This window comes from Silene latifolia, chromosome 9, assembly GCF_048544455.1.
Source record: "Silene latifolia isolate original U9 population chromosome 9, ASM4854445v1, whole genome shotgun sequence".
In the NCBI taxonomy this organism is placed as follows: Eukaryota; Viridiplantae; Streptophyta; class Magnoliopsida; order Caryophyllales; family Caryophyllaceae; genus Silene; species Silene latifolia.
The window spans coordinates 193,793,491-193,812,963 of record NC_133534.1 but is presented as its reverse complement, the minus strand read 5'-3'; the positions used below and the strand labels follow the sequence as shown (position 1 = coordinate 193,812,963).

The following is a 19,473-nucleotide window of genomic DNA, read 5'->3' as shown; positions in this document are numbered from 1 at the left end:
AACTTGTTTTGTGAATCCTGGACCTTATTTTGTGAACTTATTTTGTGAATCCTGGACCTTATTTTGTGAATCCTGGACCTTATTTTGTGAACTTATTTGTGAATCCTGGAACTTATTTCGTGAATCCTGGACCTTGTTTTGTGAACTCCTTGACCTTAGTTTGTGAACTTGTTTTGTGAATCTTTGACCTTATTTTGTGAATCTTGGGCCTTATTTTCCTTATTATAGCATTAATCTCTTGGTTTGTCTTGTACATTTACTATCTCAGGTTTTTATCCCTTTGCATAGTAACACGCTGCCGCTGCATTGGTGGGCTTGTGTCTGTGATATAAAGCAGGGAAAAAATTTCATCCTTGAGTCATGCGTGGCTGTTAATGTGGATCCTGACAACAAGCATGCCAAAGAGATTGTATGATTTTTTTTTTGCCAAAATATTGTTATTGCCTTTTCTTTGAAAAGTATACTCCAAAATATATTTTGATCTTGTTATTGCCTTTTCTTTTTCAGGTACATCATGTTTCAGCTATTTTGGGAGAGTCATATAAATCTTTGGAGTTCATGAACACGAACGAATTTGTCAATCTCGAAGTCCCTCAACAAACAACAAGGTATGTAAGCATGTATCTTTTTCCTTTTGTTAACAGATCAATAGTTATTATTTTGAGCTTGTTGATTTTAAACCATTTACTGTTTTTTTTGTCTAGTTATGATTGTGGAGTTTTTCTGTTGCAGTGGTTGAGTGCCTTGGACGATGATAATTTATGGACCAAAAGTGAATAATTTGAGGTAACTTCATTAGTATACGAAAATAAAGGCTTATCTTGTGAATCTCAGACATTGTTCAGTGAATCTCAGAGCTTTTTTTGTGAAACTTAGTCATTATAAGTGGTTTAAAATCAACAAGGTCTGAGATTCAATGAACAAGCTCTAAGATTCACTGAACAAGGTTTGAGAATCACAAAACAAGGTTTGATATTCACCAAATAAAGATAGGTTGGTTGTCTATATACATCAATAATATATGTCGCTTTTGGCAGAAATTGACACAATATCGAAAATCGATCATATTGGAACTACTTAGATGGGATAAAAATACTAAAAAGGTACACTTCATTGTCTTAAAAATGATGTGAAGTTCATTTCTTCATAACTTTGGCGAATATTTCGTAAATAAGTCGATTGTACTTGTTTTTGGTTATATAGGTGTTTAATTAAAGCAGACAATTGTCCGTGAAGTCATAATATGCAAAAGTGGGTCGAGGCTCCTGTAAAGATTGTTGCCTTAATCAACTCTTGTAAAGATATTTGATATTTGTAAAGTCGTAATAATTTTTCAGGGTCACTTATGTGACTTATGTAGTTAATTTGACATTGAGTTGAGCAATTTGAGCTAATTTGACATTGACATTGACATTGAGTTGAGCAAAAGTGGGTCGAGCCTCCTGTAAAGATTGTTGCCTTCATCAAGTCTTGTAAAGATATTTGATAGTTGTAAAGTAGATGATTTTAAACCATGACCAAGTTTGACATTGACATTGTCAATGAGTTGAGCAAAAGGTCTGAGATTCACAAGATAAGGTCTGAGATTCACAAAATTAAGAGCAAAATAGATGATTTTAAACCACGCCCAAGTTTCACAGAACAAGCCCTAAGATTCACTGAACAAGGTCTGAGATTCACAAGATAAGGTCTGAGACCAAGTTTCACAGAACAAGCCCTAAGATTCACTGAACAAGGTCTGAGATTCACAAGATAAGGTCTGAGATTCACAAAATTAAGAGCAAAATAGATGATTTTAAACCACAACCAAGTTTCACAGAACAAGCCCTAAGATTCACTGAACAAGGTATGAGATTCACAAGATAAGGTCTGAGATTCACAAAATTAAGAGCAAAATAGATGATTTTAAACCACGACCAAGTTTCACAGAACAAGCCCTAAGATTCACTGAACAAGGTCTGAGATTCACAAGATTCACTGAACAAGGTCTGAAATGATAAAACCGCTTGATGCTAGATTCAGAACCAAGTTTCACAATTCTACGTTCCAGTTTCACAAAATAAAGTCCAGGATTCATAGGATTCACAACATTGACAAAAATAAAACGAGCTTAAAACTTGTCTTCTTCAATCGTCATCTCTATTCTCGTTGCTTAAGAATACTCCATTACTCCATTACATCATTCTTCATTCTCGACCTCTTCCTCTTCTTCCTCTTCTTCCGATGTTTCTCCCTATGTGAAGAATCAAACCTTTAATTAGATACTTTTTTTTAGAAAAAAAAAAGAATTAGTAGACAATAGTAGTTGCGTTTTCAAGCAATACTAAAATGGAAAGATAAGAGTAGAATTATACATACTTGATTCTCAGGAGGATGCTCTGCAAACTCATTTGGACAATTTCTTTTATCGTGGTGTGACATGCGTTTACACTTAGCACACAACCTTTTCAGTTTTTTTGCCTTCATAATTGCCTTATTTTTGCTGCTCACCATCCTTTTACCACTACCTTTGTTTCTAGAAGCTTTAGGTGGTAAGATCTTGATTTCTTTTGGAGCCTTGCAGTTGAGAAGGGTCTCCAATTCTTGTTCTTTGGTCCAAGGTTTTGGGTTTGGCTCCAACTTCTCTCGGAATTCTTTTATTAGCTTGGCAAACTCTCTCATATCTGACTCTTCTTCTTCTCTTTTGAGCATACCAACAGTTGCGTAAATCTCAGACCACACCCGAGACATTCCAAATTTACTATTACCAGTAAGATCATTGTTTTCCAGTAGATTTTCGTTCAAATCATAAACCGGGTTTCTGAGTGCATTCTTACTCCACCTACGCAAAATGTAATTCTCAGGAATTTCCTTAAACTTTCCCGAGCAAATCCAAAAGATGTGGTTGCATAAGATACCTTTCCTTTCAAACAATTTACATTCACAACGGACATCCATTGTTCTCCTATTGTACTCAACTGCATATCTCTTTCGCTTGTTCGCGTCCTCAACAATTGAAACTTCAAAGTTAGTTACTGGATCTAGTGGGGTGTATCCACAAACACTACACGCATTTACCGAAAATTTAACCTCCTCTTGGAAGTCAAAGAACACTTCATGTGTATAGACCTTCACTGCATGGGCTTCCCAGTTTGACCTGAATAGGGTTTCAGGCATTGAGTTGTGGCTCTGTGCTTCAAGAAGCTTTAGATTGTGCCTTTGTTGGTCCATGGCACTCTCAAATCTAATCCAAAATTTTACAAGAGTCCCATATTTATTTTCAAATCTCTTGAAGAAGCTATTCGAACTCTCTGATCTTTTTGTGGTTTTTAAAATGTTGCCCATCGGCACATTCCTGAAATAAGCGGGTATCCACTGATCTCATTCCGCAAACTTGTCAGTCAACCATTTATTTTCTTCTAACGAAAACTCGCTAATGACCTTAGCCCAATTCTCTTCAAATTCCTCAGGCTCCAAGTCCTCGTTCCAGACAACATTGTTCAGACGACTTAAGAAATCAGTCTCTTTGCAAATTGTGCTCTCAACCTTGTCTGTTACTTTCTTCATAATGTGCCACATGCAAAAGCGATATCTTGCTAATATCTTACTTTTTTGAACACGGCTGTAAGTCATAAAATCCACATTATCTATTGTCAGAGATCTTTGGTCACAAATCAAGCTCTAAGATTCACTAAACAAGGTCTCAGATTCACAAGATAAGAGAAATAACAATATAGGAAATTTCAATAACTTATGACCAAGTTTAAGAATATTAGCTTTGTGTGTCACATAACAAGCCCAAAGATTCACTGAACAAGGTCTGAGATTCACAAGATAAGGTCTGAGATTCACAAAATTAAGAGCAAAATAGATTATTTTAAACCACGACCAAATTTCACATAACAAGCCCTGAGATTCACTGAATAAGGTCTGAGATTCACAAGATAGCGTCTGAGATTCACAAAATTAAGAGCAAAATAGATGATTTTAAACCACGACCAAGTTTCACATAACAAGCCCTAAGATTCACTGAACAAGGTCTGACATTCACAAGATAAGGTCTGAGATTCACAAAATTAAGAGACTGATAGATGATTTTAAACCACGACCAAGTTTCACATAACAAGCCCAAAGATTCACTGAACAAGGTCTGAGATTCACAAGATAAGGTTTGAGATTCACAAAATTAAGAGTAAAATAGATGATTTTAAACCATGACCAAGTTTCACATAACAAGCCCAAAGATTCACTGAACAAGGTCTGAGATTCACAAGATACGGTCTGAGATTCTCAAGATAAGGTTTGAGATTCACAAAACAATGTCTCGGATTCACAAGATAAGAGAAATAACAAAATAGGCAATTTCAACAACTTATGACCAAGTTTAACAATATTAGCTTTGTGTTTTACAAATCAAGATCTAACTTTCACAAAACACACTCTATGATTCACAAAATAAACTTCAAGATTCACGAATAATGTTCCTAGATTCACCAAATAAATAACCAGTTTCACAAAAGTAAGATATTCCAAACACACCTGGAACTGCATTTATTATTCCGGCATCTTGGTCACTGATGATGTAATTGGGTTCTTTGCCACCCATTGCTTTCAGGAACTGCTGAAATGCCCAAATAAATGAGTCATCATCTTCTTGATCTAAAAGCACGCATCCAAATGTTATTGACTTTTTGTGATTGTCAATGCCAGTGAAAGGTGCAAATTTCATGTTATTTTTGTTCGTTCCATAGGTTGGATCGAATGAAATAGCATCACCAAACAATGCGTAACATCTGATGGAATCCGCATTTGTCCAAAAAATTCTTGTCAAAGCACTGTCATCATCTGTTTCATATGAAAATACCAACCCTTTTGTTTCTCGGAGGGTTTCTAAACGAGAGATGAACATATGTCCATCCTTGCCATTAAGTAGACACTTTACTTCCCTTTGGAAATTCTTGAAATGCGTAAGGGTAGCTCCAACATTTTCGAAACCCTTTGCTTGTTCCTTGCATAATTTGTATGTTAAACTAGCCCCGACATTCAATCTCAAATTTTGGATAATCAATTGCTTATGATATTCTTTCAGTTAATTTATATTAAGAGCAAGTTTCTCAAATTCCCTATTTTTGACAGGCGTCACTGGGTGATTGTGACCCTCACGGAATTGTTCAATCTTGTACATCTTTTCATGGAACATGAATTTTATCATTGCTTCACAACCCACCTTTTAATTTTAGTTATTCTTGTACCACTTTGCTTATTGGAACTCTCAGCTTCACCTGCACCTGCAACTCCACTCTTTTTCGTACTGGTTTTAGCAGTTTTTGTTTTTCTACTTGCACTTATTGCACCAGCTTTTGTTTTGTCACCAGTTTCAACAGTTGTTGTTTTTGCATCAGCTTTGCGAGGACGATTTTTCCTGTTATTAAAACCTTGACGATGACAAACCATGCATTTTGTTCGAATAATACCATCTTTAAACCTCTTAGTTGAAGACTTCCTTGCTTCAAACCCACAAGCAATAGCATAAATTTTATAGAACAACATTGTTGACTCTAAGTCCACAAATGTTTTGCCAAGCACGGGTGTAAACTTCTCTTCAATCCTACTTATCCATTGCTCAGTGCCACCCGGTATGTAAGTTACCAAAGTAGTTGGTGTGGAAATAGTTGGCATTGTAGGGGTTGTTAAGACAGCAGTAGAACCCTCACTATCCTGACGAGAACCAACATTAGAGCAAGGAACCTCACCACAACCGACACGAGGCGTCACACTACACTGTGAGTTGTTGTTGACATTTGAATCAATACCTAAGAAGATAAACGATCCACAAAGTCACACCTCACATTCACAAAACAAGGTTTAAGATTCACTAAATAAGGTCTGTGATTCACAAATAAAGTCTGAGGATATTATCTGAGCAAGGAAGAGAGCAGAATAGGTCATTCCTAAAGGGTTCACAAAAAGAGCTCTAGGATTCACAAATACAAGGACTAAGATTCACAAGTTCACTTTTTGGTTCAGTTTATTAGTTCAGTTTTTAATCTTACCCAGGTTGTATATATTAGTTAAGTTTCACAAAATAACCTTCTAGTTTCACAAACTACGGTCTCTGCTTCACACAAAAAGAAATAAATAAATTACATCAGTAACGTTTTGTTAGAAATCTATATCTCATTATACAACATATTCTTATATGTTACAAATTAATTTAGTCATAAAATTAATTTAGATCTTATGCATGAAAACTAAATAAGAAGAGATAAGAAAATCGATTTCTCACCATCTATAATTTCGGTCGTTTATGGGCACCAACAAGATCTCCTTCTTGTTAGTTATTGAGCTTTCCAATAATGGATGAACATTCATGACTTCAAAATAGAAGCCCTCCAATAAGTAGCACCCAAGACTATCCCAAAATCTCACAAACTAACATGTACAAAATATTTGTAATGTGATTTACCTTAAAATCGGTTACTAATACTCATATACTACTACTAGTATTATTAGTGTTTGATTTATACAAATTAGATTCATAAAAATGAATTTTATGAAGAACAAGAGAGAGAAGGTAGTGTTTTTCATAAAACATAAGAAGAATGATAAAAATTGAGAAAATCTCTCAATTGTGCATGCACAAAACCGGTGGGGTAGGGAGCTATTAGGCTCTCTATCTTTTTCCTTTTTGTCTTCACAAGACCAATTGTGTAAGCCTTTGTCCATATACATGTCACTATCAAGCATATTAGACAAATGAATAAGACAAATGGAAAAAGACAAAACTTCTCCCATTGCTCACCAATTTTCGGTTTATATGTGTAATATAGTCCATTTTATTTTTGCCAATTGTACAATTGTATGTCATGTGTCATGTGACATGTCTTATGTCATGTTTTAATTTAAAATGCATATTTAACAAATTAAATATCATTTACAAATTAAATAAATCACATTTAACAAATTGACTAGTAATTCAAAATTACTTTCACATAAAATGGCCATTTAAATACTAGTTAGTATAATTCACAACATCTTGTAATTATGACTAACTTATCATTCTCATCTCGCGTGTTTCGCAAACACCGATTAATTTTAGTAATATAACTTCTTAATTTACTAAATAAAATCTTATTTAATCACATTATAATAAGATGTCATTTTTCTCTCTTATGACAATAATTTGTTTAATTTTAAGGAATTAATTAATCTGTATCGACATACAATTAATTAACCTTTTCAATTAAGGGAATTGTCCTTTAGGTGTGACCTCAAGGGATCAACTGATCACCACCGTCGCACGACAGTAATGTCAAACTCTAGCCAGCCAATCATTACCGATATGTGTGGACCAGTTGACTATATATGTAATGTATCATCCCTTTCGTATTCTTGTAATGAGATTTAAATATGTGATCAATATGATCGACAATTGTGATCGCATTATTGTCGGGGGACATATATTCCAACACGTTTAACAACAGAGATTCACAAAATAAGGCCCAAGATTCACTAAATAAAGGCTGAGATTCACCAAATAAAGTCCGAGATTCACTAAATAAAGTATCAGATTATTAGTTCAAATAATTTTAAAAAAAAATTGGTGAAGATTTTTAAGTTTTATTTAATTATCACACTATCATCATTTGGTAAGATTCACTGAGTAAGGTCTAAGATTCACAAAATAAGGTCTAAGATTCACAAAATAAGTAAAAGTGCAGCAAAGGTGATTCTAACAATTTATGATGACCAAGTTTCATAAAACAAGCTCTAAGATTCACTAAACTAGGTTTGAGATTCACAAAATAAGGTATGAGATTCACCAAACAGCAAAATCCACTCAATTAGGTCGTAAGATTCACACATTCAACTCAATTCATAAACTAAACCTTGCAAAAAAAATGAAATACAATATCGATCCATATATTCCATAATAATCGAGCAGAAATTTTGACAAATACAAATTGAATCAGAAAACATGAGATTTTACAAAAATTACATAAAAAACGATATACCTGATTCAATAACACTATTATCATCAGTCATTGTGATATCTACAATCTCCATAGCAATCAGAGCAGCAAAATCGTCAAAAACAATTTAGTAAGTAGTACGAAATCGCGAGAAAAAGGAAATCGTTCAAAATATTAGTCAAATTCGAACGTTCTATTTACAAAATCGTTCAATTTGATCAAATTCGAACCTGATATCATGAATTTATGAGTGAATTGACAGAATTGTATGAATATACTCAATTTTGATCAAAATTATGAAATTACCTGGAGATTAATCGATTTTTCTTCTGAAATTACTTGAATCAACGTTGTTGAATGTTGTTTTGATGAAATCCACGAACAATCGATGAACAAATTGATGAGCTTTGCTGAAGAATTTCCGTTGAACGAACGAGAGCTTGCTTGTTGAAGAATTTTCAGGAAAATAATTTTGTTTGTATATTTTAGAGAGAGAGTGTGTAATTGGGCTATTGTATGATTTAATATTTTAGTGAGAGAAAGTATTTTGGGCTAAATGAAAAGATTTGGAATGACCTATATATATATATAAAAAAAATAGACCGCTGAGATTGCATCTAAATATCTAATAGTAATAAAAAAAACAAATCTAACTCTACTCTTCCAAACTTTTGCTCCCGTCATTTTCTCTCTTCTTTCATCTTCATTTTCCTGACCTCAAATTAAAATTCGTAACTTTTTTTTCTACTTTAAACCTTTAACACTCCAATCCCTACATCATCATCTTCCCAAACCCAGCTACAATTCCAATCATACACAAACTAATTGATTATGAAATTCTTCTGTTTGATTATGAAATACTGTTGTTTCTCGAGTATTAAATCAAATATATATATGAATTTAATTATATTGTCTCGGATTTTTGTTGGTATCGTTTTGTTGCGACTCATCTAACTATCAACATTTAAGATGTTGTGTACTTAGGAATACTTATTATTCTCTGTAGTACTCGAAGTGGAGATGAAAATTATAGAGAGGATAGTTACTCGGAGAAAATTGCCTATAATGTCAGATTGTAGGCCAACAATAAGGCAATCAAAGATTGTGACTGAAACTTAAAAGATATGGATTATCAACTAAACCAATCGGATTCCTGTAATATCGACTATTTTCTTTTCAGCCATTTCCTTAGACTTGATTTTGTACATCTTGCCAGGATCTTGCCAGGATCTCGCATATAACACGAAAAATAGCTAAACTTCTAATTTTTTAGTGATTTTTGGATATGATTTCACATATATTATCTACTGGTTGTATGTTAAATTTCGTGAAAAACTAAATTATTTTACATAAAATATGGATTTTATAAGTCAAAATCGAATTTAAAGGGTTTATTAGGTTAATATGAGTTAAATTTTGTATCTGGTCATGAAAATTTAATATGTTGTCACATGCATTTGTACTCAGTGTGTGTAAAAATCTTAGACGGATTGAACGTCTTATGCATGATTTATGAATTTTTGAGTAAAAATTCAATAAATAGTGACTTAAATTAGCCTATAATGCTAAAACATATTTCATGACTTAAGAAAAACATCCAATGTTGCATTTTATCTCACTTTTTCAGATCTAAAAGTGAAAATTTAATTAAAATTAATTATCTCATATTTTAATGGTCATATTTGATAAAACCAATAAACCGCAACGATGTTTTTCTCAAAACATTTCGAAATTTTTAACCTAAGTTTTGAACATTATGAGTATCATAGTATTTTTCCAGAATATTCATGAGTTTGAATTTAAAATTTTGAAATTATTTGAAATTTTTATAATTTAATTTGGAGTTTATAATATAAAATTTTATTTTTGGGTCCATTATGAACAATATTAAGAAATCAAGTTGAATTATTGTCAAAATGTTAGTGAAGACTAAGTTTTTAGACCTAAGATGGTTAGGGTAATTAACTTGAACATAAATATGAATTTATGTATCATATTGTGATTTTAATAAGTTAAATCACGCAAATCCATAAAAACCGATGTAATATACGATATTGGCTCTTAAAAAGGCGATTTAGCATAAAATTACGCATGTTCATACATATTATAATGCTGCATTATATTTATGATTGTCATATTTTTTATTTATATAATTTTTGAATTATGTAATTGTTTTGGTAAATTTCTACCAATTTAGGGTTAAAGCGGTCTTAGCGTTAGGTCCGTATTGCGATTTAATTGTTTTCTGTATGCTGATCGGAATGTGCGTTATAAGAAAAGAACACAAACAATTTTGGTGACGCGGAAAACCCGATGTGGGAAACAACCGCGGGGGGAGACGGAATCCCACCAAGATTTTCACTATAATTCGGGAGGAAGTACAGTTCGTGTATTTTGCGATGAATGCTAGGGTATATTTCTTATATTTTTCGATGATCTTTCTATCTTGCCTTGAGGCCCCTTATATAGTAGAGCTCATTCATCTAGGGTTTCTTACTTCTTTCCCAAGTATTCCTAATTTGGCGCGGAGTAGGACTTTGTTTCTCCGGATATGGCAAGTGATAGAGTCCTCATGTGCTTCTTCTACGCGGATTAAAGCCCACATTCTGCGCCACATGCTGATGCTGTCACCCTGGCTCCCTGATATCCTGCGTCCCGCAATGCTCCCAGACCTGCTGCCCCAGATCAGCCCATATCCAAATTTTGGGCCTAACAGTTTGCCCCCAATTTTCCGCGAAAGCGCAACCCTAATTATTTGAGCGGGAAATTGCAGTGTATCGTTGAGTGACTTCTTGCGTACTCCATTTCAGTTCACATTTTTCAAAACCCCAACTACCCTCTCCTATTTAATCTCACCCATCCCCCTTTTTCTCTTTCATCATCATTTTATTTCCTCAAAATCTTCAAATTCCCGTCTCCCCAAACCCTTCTTCTTCAACGTCCTCTCACTGTCAGCGCCGCCTCCTCCCGTCTTTTCAGGTACTCCTGCTTCTCTTTCCTTACTTGTCATGGCTAAAACTCGTCTCACGTCATCTTCATCCGCCACCATTTACCTCATTGAGGACGATGACTTCCCTTCGCAAGGAGTCCTCAAAAGACCACACTCCGGTGATTCTCACCTAACCCAAGAGGACATCCCTAGGATCAAAGCTTTACTTGGGCTAGGTGACGATCTGGTGATCCTCATCCCCAAACCCGGTCAGAAAGCAGACGCCTTTCGTGAAGGGTGGATCTGCTTGTACACTTACCCTTTCGTCCTTGGTCTTAAATTTCCCTTCCCCCCGATGATTCAAGAGTTCATATGCCTGAACTCTCTCCCCATGGCCCAAATTGCCCCCTATGCATGGAGGATTCTCTTGTCTACTGTTGCTTTGAACAACAGTATGGGCGCCAAGATTAGATTATTAGATCTGGCCCATAGGTTCGAGTGTCGGTCATTGGGGAATGGCCAATATACCTTCAGGGCCGTGGAGAAGACTGAAAACTTCCTCCAGTCGGCGGCTAAAGGGAAGGACGATGGGTGGTATGAGGATTTCTTATATGTCAAGCTTGAATCCCTTCCCATCCACGCTGATTACTTGTTCGAGCACTGGGTTTTTGCCAAGAGTAAGTACATTTTGCATGTCTATTTTTGATTGCCCCTGTCGCTCACTGTTCTTACTCTTTGATTTGACGCAGAACTCAAGAACCCTGAGAAATATGAAGACGAAGCAATCTCTGTTGCCAAGCTTTTCTCCATCCCTGAAGACCGTAGACTGTTTCCCCTTCTGCTCTCTGGTTTAGACGATTCTGCCACTGAAGAAACCATGTCTTCTGGTAAACATCCTCTTTTAATCTTTAGAAGCTTCCTTACCCATTGGTTCTCTATTATGATTTCTTGCGTCCTGGTGCCTCCGCAGGAAGTGCTAAACCCTCTGCTTCTGAGATCCTGATGCGTCAAGCCAGGAAAAGAACTGCTGACTCCTTTACCTCTCCTGCTTCCTCAAGAAAGAGATCCACCTCAAGGCCTGCTCCAGAACCTATCGAAGTGACTCCAATATCACGCGCCCCTGGGTCCCCTATCCATGCTGATGAGCTGCTGCTGCGCCCCCTGCTAACTTTGGGGATGCTGATCATGCCAACTACTGGCCTGCACTGGAGAGGCTCCTGACTCCGGCTTGCTCCAGGGCATTTGATTCAACTGCCCCCCAGGAGATGACTGACCTGGCTGCTGAACATTGCTTCCTGGTGAGTCTTCCTTTACTGGCTCCTTACTTTCCCTTCCCCTGTGCTTCCTTGACTAATGGTTTTCTTCATTGCATGCTCTCCAATCATCCCTCTATCTCCGCAAGATGCTGCAGAGGGCCAAGACTGAGTGTCTGGCTTCTGTGGGGAAGAACAAGGAGCTTACAGCTACATGTGCCAAACTGAGGGAGTAGCTCCATGCGGCCAAAAAGGAGAAGGAGGCAGTCAAAGACCAGCTGGCGAGGACGCAGGAGGCTAACTGCGTTCTGACTTCTGGGCTGACAAAGGCAGAGGCCCGTGCTGAAGAGATGGCTGAGCTAGCCAAAAACGTGGGAGCCTACACTGCTTTTAAGGGGCGGATTGACTGCATCCGTGCTTATACTGAGGGGAGGCACACATCCTGGAACCTGGAGGAGGAGCTGGCCGAGTTTGCCCGTGCGTTTCTCAATGGTATGGATCTGAGCGTCCTGTTCCCTCCTGAAGCTGAGGCTGCTAATCCGGAGCCTGATTTCACTGCCATGGATATCTCTGGGGCTATCTCTGGGACTGTAGAGGAGATCCTGGTGGAGTAGACTGGTGAAGGTGCTGCTGCAACTCCTGAGGCTGTTCAGGTACCTTCATTGACTGTTTCTGACTAACAAGGAATGTTGCGTTCCTTGTGGTTCCAGACGTTTGAAATTCCGTGCGTGCACCTTTTGCTCTACGTCATAGCTATGGAATTACTGAGATTAACGTTAAGGTATGGGTGGTCTTAGTATGTCGTACCCTACGCGCTACCTCGGCGTATGCTCTCCATGTGGCTTGACTTAAGATAAACGTCTTCGCAGCCTCACATGGCAGGGGCTGGACCCTCAAAGTGTTCTTCATCTAACAAGTAACCAACATTAGTACCAAAGCCTTTCTTCGTAGAAGCATTATAAAGTCCAAAGTAGTGCAAATTACCTCGTGCTATCTCATGGTGTTCCAGGGCAACACCTGGATCCAGGAAGCCACGGTCTGGACTACTTGGTTTAAAAACGACTCTATTTGAAAAAAAGAAAAACTAGGGAAAACAAAAGAAAAAAGTGTTTTGAAACACACTAATACCTAAAGCATATACTAAAGCCCTCCTTTTTTTTTTTTTTGCTTCACGGACTTTCGAAAGGTCCTTTGTACACTAAAGTTTTGGCACTTTATCAGACAAAGTACCGTTTCAAGTGACGAATGTTCCAGGGTTTATCCAAGATTTGACCGTGCATGGTCATTAACCTGTATGCCCCATTCTTGACAATGCTTTCGACCTGATATGGCCTTCCCATTGGTAGGCAAACTTGCCTGCTTTGTGGTTCTTGGTATTTTCGAATACCCTTCTGAGTACGAGGTCCCCCACTTCAAGGGTCCTGATCTTGACATTTTTGTTATATGTCCTTGCTACGGATTGTTTATACGACGCCATACGTATGTAGGCGCTTTCTCGCAGCTCATCAACTGTATCCAGGATCCTAGCCATTTCAACCTTGTTCTGCTCTGCCGTCTGACAGCCGTATCTGTGCGTGGGCACCAGGACTTCTGAGGGTATCACTGCCTCTGCTCCATATACGAGGCTAAATGGAGTTTGGCCTGTTGCCATTTTCGGTGTTGTTCTGTCTGACCAGAGTACTAATGGGCAGATTGTTCTGTTTGACCAGAGTACTAATGGTAGTTCATCTGCCCATTTTCCCCCCAACTCTTCCAGCCGTTTTCTGAGGTTCTCCACAATGATTTTGTTGCTGGACTCGGCTTGGCCATTGGTTTGCGGATATCTGGGGGCTTGACTTTCTCAGTGTTATGTTCCATCGTGCACAGAAGCCCTCGGTGTTATCTGATATGAACTGGGATCCATTGTCGCATATGATTTCGGATGGTATCCCAAATCTACTTATGATGTTGCGCTTGATAAAAGAGATCACCTGCCGTTGTTTTACCTCTGTCATTGCCTCTACTACAATCCACTTTGAGAAGTAATCAGTCATAACTAGCATATACACTCTGTTTCCTGGAGCCCTGGGCAGTTTACCTACTATGTCCATGCCCCACATCATGAATGGCCATGGAGAGATAATCGGATGCATTGGTTCTGCTGGCTGGTGGATTGCTGGAGCCGCTTTTTGACATGACTCACAGCGTTTGGCATGGTTTACGGCATATGCGCGCAGGGTGGGCCAGAAATACCCCTGTCTTAAGATTTTGTTAGACAGACTTCGTCCTCCAGCATGGTTCCCGCATTCTCCGCCGTGCACATCCTGCAGTACTGTTTCTGCTTCCTCTTTGCTCAAGAACCTGAGGCATGGTCCTGCCAATGATTTTCTGAAGAGAATATTATCAATCATGATATACCTGGAGGCTTTTATCCTGAAACTCTGTGCTTCTTTTCTGTCTTCAGGGAGTGTCCCGTCCCTTAGCCAATTTATGTATGGCATCCTCCAATCTGCATCCTGCTGTCCTACCGTGGAAACCAGCGTCCTGGCTCCTTGTGTACACTGCATGTGTACATTCTCTTTCACCGGATTATGATCTAGCTCCTTCTGAATGGCTGGGGTCAACACATGGGTGATAGGTATATTTGATAGCTCTGTGGGCTGGAAGGTGGCCCCCAATGTTGCCAGGGCGTCTACCTCTACGTTCTGATCTCGCGGTACCTGAGTTATCTTGAACGTTCTAAACTTTGACTTTTGCTCTGTGACTATCTTCAAGTAGGCTATCATTTTTGCATCTCGTGCCACATATTCGTTGTTTACATGATTTACCACAAGTAAGGAGTCACTATACACCCTCAAGTTCCTCACCTTAAGCCCCGACGCCATCTGCATCCCAAGTATAAGGGCTTCATACTCGGCTTCTTTGTTAGTTGCTTTGAACTCACACCTAACAGCTTGTACTATCATATCACCTTTAGGTGATCGGGTGACCAAACCTACACCAGCTCCCCTTGCATTTGAGGCTCCGTCAATGTATAAGGTCCATATCTCGCTATCCTGACTCCCCGTTATGGCCAGCATTCCTTCTTCTGCCTCCCCACGGGTAGCAGGGCAGAAGTCAGAGACGAAATCTGCTAGGGCTTGGGATTTTGTCGCTATTCTGGGTTCTAATTGCAAGTCATACCCGCTAAGATGCACTGACCATTTAGTCATCCTGCCCGAAAGTTTAGGTTTCGTCATAATAGTCTTTAGCGGGTAGTTGGTTATTACGTGGATGGTGTGAGATTCAAAGTACGGCCGCAGTTTATAGGAAGAAGTAACCAAAGCCAATGCTAGTTTTTCAAAGGAAGTGTACCTGGTCTCTGCAGGAAGCAGAGACTTGCTAATGTAATATACGGGATGCTGCACTCCTTCTTGTTCTTTGACCAAGACCGCACTTACAGCTGCTTCCGTGACTGAGTGGTACAGGAATAGTGGCTCCCCTTGCTCCGGCTTTGCGAGTAACGGTGGCGTGCTTAGGTAGCTTTTGAGTTCTGCGAATGCCTTTTCATGTTTCTCGGTCCATTCGAATTTCTGACTTTTCCTCAATATATCATAGAACAGCTTGCACCTATCTGAAGCCCTTGATATGAACCTATTTAGCGCCGCCACCTTCCCTGCCAGCCTTTGCACATCTTTTGGTTTCTGCGGTGACTCCAGCTGGAGTATTGCTTTTATCTGCTCCTTGCTTGCTTCAATTCCTCTCTGGGTCACCATATACCCTAGGAATGTTCCCGAGGATACTCCAAACGAACACTTGGATGGATTAAGTTTCATTTTAAACTCCCTTAATGTCTGGAAGGTGTCTGCCAAGTGCTCCATGTGCATTTCTGCTTTTTTGGACTTCACCACAATGTCGTCTATGTATACTTCCATGGTCTTTCCTATTTGCTGCTTGAACATCTTATTTACCAATCGTTGGTAAGTGGACCCAGCGTTTTTCAGGCCAAAGGGCATGACCTTGTAACAATATATGCCTCTTTCCGACATAAATGTCGTTTTCTCTTGATCTTGTGGATGCATCTTGATCTGATTGTAACCGCTCCAGGCGTCGAGGAAAGTGAGTACCTCGTATCCTGCAGTAGCGTCCACCATTGCATCGATATGTGGCAATGAAAAGGGGTCCTTGGGACAAGCTTTGTTTAAATCTGTGAAGTCTACACACACCCTCCATTTGTCGTTCTTCTTGGGCACAACTACCACATTAGAAAGCCATTCAGGGTAGCTAACTTCTCTACTTTTACCTGCTGCCAAGAGACTGTCTACTTCTTTGTTAATGACTTCGTTTCGTTCTGCCGCGAATTTTATTCTCTTCTGCTGTACTGGGGTGCAGCCTGGGTTCACACTTAACTTATGTGAAATAACGGATGGGTCTATATCTACCATATCGTTGTGGGACCAAGCAAAGTAGTCCATGTTGGTTTTCAGAAATTAAGTCAGCTGGCTGCGTAGCTCTTCACTGCAAGTTGCCCCAATCAATATTGTCCTATCCGGGTGTTCCTCGTCCAGGTGTATCTGGTCCAGTTCCTCCGAGGGAGGCTCCTTGTATTCTGTCGAGGTGCCCGGTCCAGTAATTGCTATGAGGGGAGCTTGGTTGTAGCCTTGAGGGCTTGAGCGTAGCAGTTTCTGGATTCCTCTCGATCTCCTTTTACTGTGACCGTACCCCATGGTGTTGGGAACTTAAGACACTGATGATATGTTGAGGGCACCGCCTTCATCTGATGCAGCCATGGTCTTCCCAGTATCACGTTGTAGGTGGTTGGACCCTCAATGACTATGTATCTCACTAGTTTATTAACTCCTTCAATATATGTTGGGATGGTTATCTCACCTACTGAATGCGTAGTCTCACCACTGAATCCCACCAGAGGCACATATTTCTTTATCAGGTTCTCTTTATTAAAACCCATGGTTTTGAGGGTTTCAAGCATGATGAGGTTCACAGAACTCCCTGTATCCACTAATGCTTTTCGCACGGTGCAATTGCCAATAGACAACGTTATAGTTAGGGCATCGTCGTGTTGCTCTGTGCCGCTTTCTATGTCGGTTTCGTCGAAGGTTACTGGGGGTAAATTGCTCTGGCTTACTCTGTATGAAGTTTGTGAATGATCTCCTTTGCTTCCGGTGGCTTTCCTCTTAGCGGCGGAATATGTTAAACCTGATAGCTCGGATCCGCCTATTATCACGTTAATAATCTTTGTGCATATGGGTGGAGCAGAAGGAAGCACCTGATTTGCTGCTTCTCTCCTATCCTGCCTGCCCCCACGTGATAACAGGTGGTCCAAGTTTCCCCTGCGTACCTGGAACTTTACCTCCTTTCGCAACCTGTAGCAGTCTTCTGTCCTGTGACCTATGTCCTGATGCCATTCGCATCTCTTGCTACTGTACCTGTCGTCATTGGGTCGATCCTGAGTGGGAGGCTTTGGCCACCTAACCTGATCCCCTAGGCCTCTCAGCGCTTTCACCAATCCTTCCATTCCCGTGTTGAATCCGTACTCAGATAGCTTAGGAGGATGCTGGGAGTCGTCAACTTGCTGGGTTTTTTCTGCTATTCTGCTGATATTAGGTCTGCTGTATGGCTTAGCTCGCTCGTCTTTCTTTTCTGTAAGAATTTTCCTGCCAGGTTTGTCGAAGTTTGTTATTACCTTTCTAGCTTGTATATCTTCTTCCAATCTTAATGCTGATGTAGCTCTCTGCTGGACTTCTTCGAATCTTTCACAAGGGTACATCGTTAATTCTTTGTAGAGGTTTGACTCTTTATCCAAGCCCGGGCTGAAGGCGTTGATGGTCGTGGACATATCGCAGCCTCGGATTGAAACTTTCTCTGCATTGAACCTAGTGACGTAATCCTTGATTGACTCACCTATTTCCTGAACGATCCTATACAGATCACTTGGCTGCTTTGGTGTTCTCCGGCTGCTGGAGAACTGCTGATTGAATGCGTTGACCAGATCGGCGAATGAAGATATGGTCCCGTTAGGCAAGCCAACGAACCATTGTAGTGCTGCTCCGGTTAGGGTCGAACCAAATCCTTTACACATACATGCCTCTTTTGAGGCTCATGTGGCAGTGGTAACCATCATTTTCTGCTTGAATTGGCTAATGTGATCGAAGGGGTCTGTGGTTCAATCGAAGAGGGTCATTGTTGGAACGCTAAATCCTTTTGATAGGGCCACTGTAGCTATATCATCAGTAAACGGCGAGTCAACGTAGCTTTCTGGTGTGGCCATTTCCATAGGCAACGGCATTCCTGGGACCCTTCAGAGGAGGCTTTGTAGTTCCTGGTATTGTTGTTCTATGTATGTCTCTCTCCCGGCAGGTCGCAGGTGCTCTTGTGACTGATGTTCGGCTCCTCGTATGAAGTTCTGCTGTCCCAAGACTGCTGGTTGGCGCATCTGCGATGCTGCTGCAGTCGGGCCGCTTTCCCAGGTATACTCAGCTTGATTTGGAATCAGGGCCCTAATCATCGGGACCGCAGCTGCTGCTCCGCTCTGCTGGTGTCTTTCTGCATCTGACGTGGGTGTTGGCTCTTGGTGGACTGGTTCCTCATCTGGTGTTAATGGCCCCAGCCCTGTTGGGACCAGGCCTCCTCTTGGCTGTGGTGTTGCGTCCATGTCTAGCCTAAGTGCTACTTCGCGTGGCAACACCCGCGTCTGCCTCCGATCACCACTTTCTCCTGGTAACCTCCTGGACCTGTCTTCCTGCATCCAAGGGGCCGAATTAGCAGCATGGCTCCTTAACTCATTGATCTGTGCTCGGAGGAGATTGTTGTCCTCTTCCATCTAGGACCTCATGCTTCTATTCTCGTTCTGCATAGTCCGGATTGTCCTTGCTAATGTGTCCAATCCGCTTATCATGATGCTGGTGGGACTCGGAGGAGCCTGAGCCCGTTGCCTAGATTGTGCTCCTCTCTCAGGCTGTAGGACTCCCTGCTGTCCTTGGACGACTCCTGGATCTCTGGTCTGGACTCTCTCCGAAGATGGCCTTGCTGCTACCTGGGAACTTTGACTTTGCTTGACTGTTGGAATCTGGGCAGCAGTGGTGGTCAGAATCAAGGTTGTGCGTGCTGCTGTTGCCGAGGGAGGTGATACCTGTGTTGCTGTTGTTGTGGGTGGTACCCGCGTTGCTGGGGCACCGCTGGTGCTACCTGGGTTGGTTTCTTGGTGTCCGGACATGTTGTGCTTGCTGTGTAGACTGACTAACAAAGACGACCACTATGCCCCACGGTGGGCGCCAAACTGTTTTGGTAAATTTCTACCAATTTAGGGTTAAAGCGGTCTTAGCGTTAGGTCCGTATTGCGATTTAATTGTTTTCTGTATGC

At 40.1% G+C, this 19,473-nt stretch overlaps 2 protein-coding genes across 2 annotated transcripts; both read right to left on the bottom strand.

Moving 5' to 3' along the window:
• Positions 1-1,352: 1,352 nt before the first annotated feature.
• Positions 1,353-5,433, bottom strand: LOC141602063 (uncharacterized). The gene is made up of 6 exons (XM_074422372.1): positions 5,207-5,433; positions 4,519-4,772; positions 3,374-3,626; positions 2,954-3,223; positions 2,359-2,821; positions 1,353-1,442 (listed from the first exon to the last, which is right to left on the bottom strand). Exons 1-6 carry the CDS (start codon positions 5,431-5,433, stop codon positions 1,353-1,355), a joined length of 1,557 nt encoding a protein of 518 aa, XP_074278473.1.
• Positions 5,434-13,419: 7,986 nt separating this feature from the next.
• Positions 13,420-13,785, bottom strand: LOC141602062 (uncharacterized). The gene has a single exon (XM_074422371.1). It carries the CDS (start codon positions 13,783-13,785, stop codon positions 13,420-13,422), a length of 366 nt encoding a protein of 121 aa, XP_074278472.1.
• Positions 13,786-19,473: the final 5,688 nt, after the last annotated feature.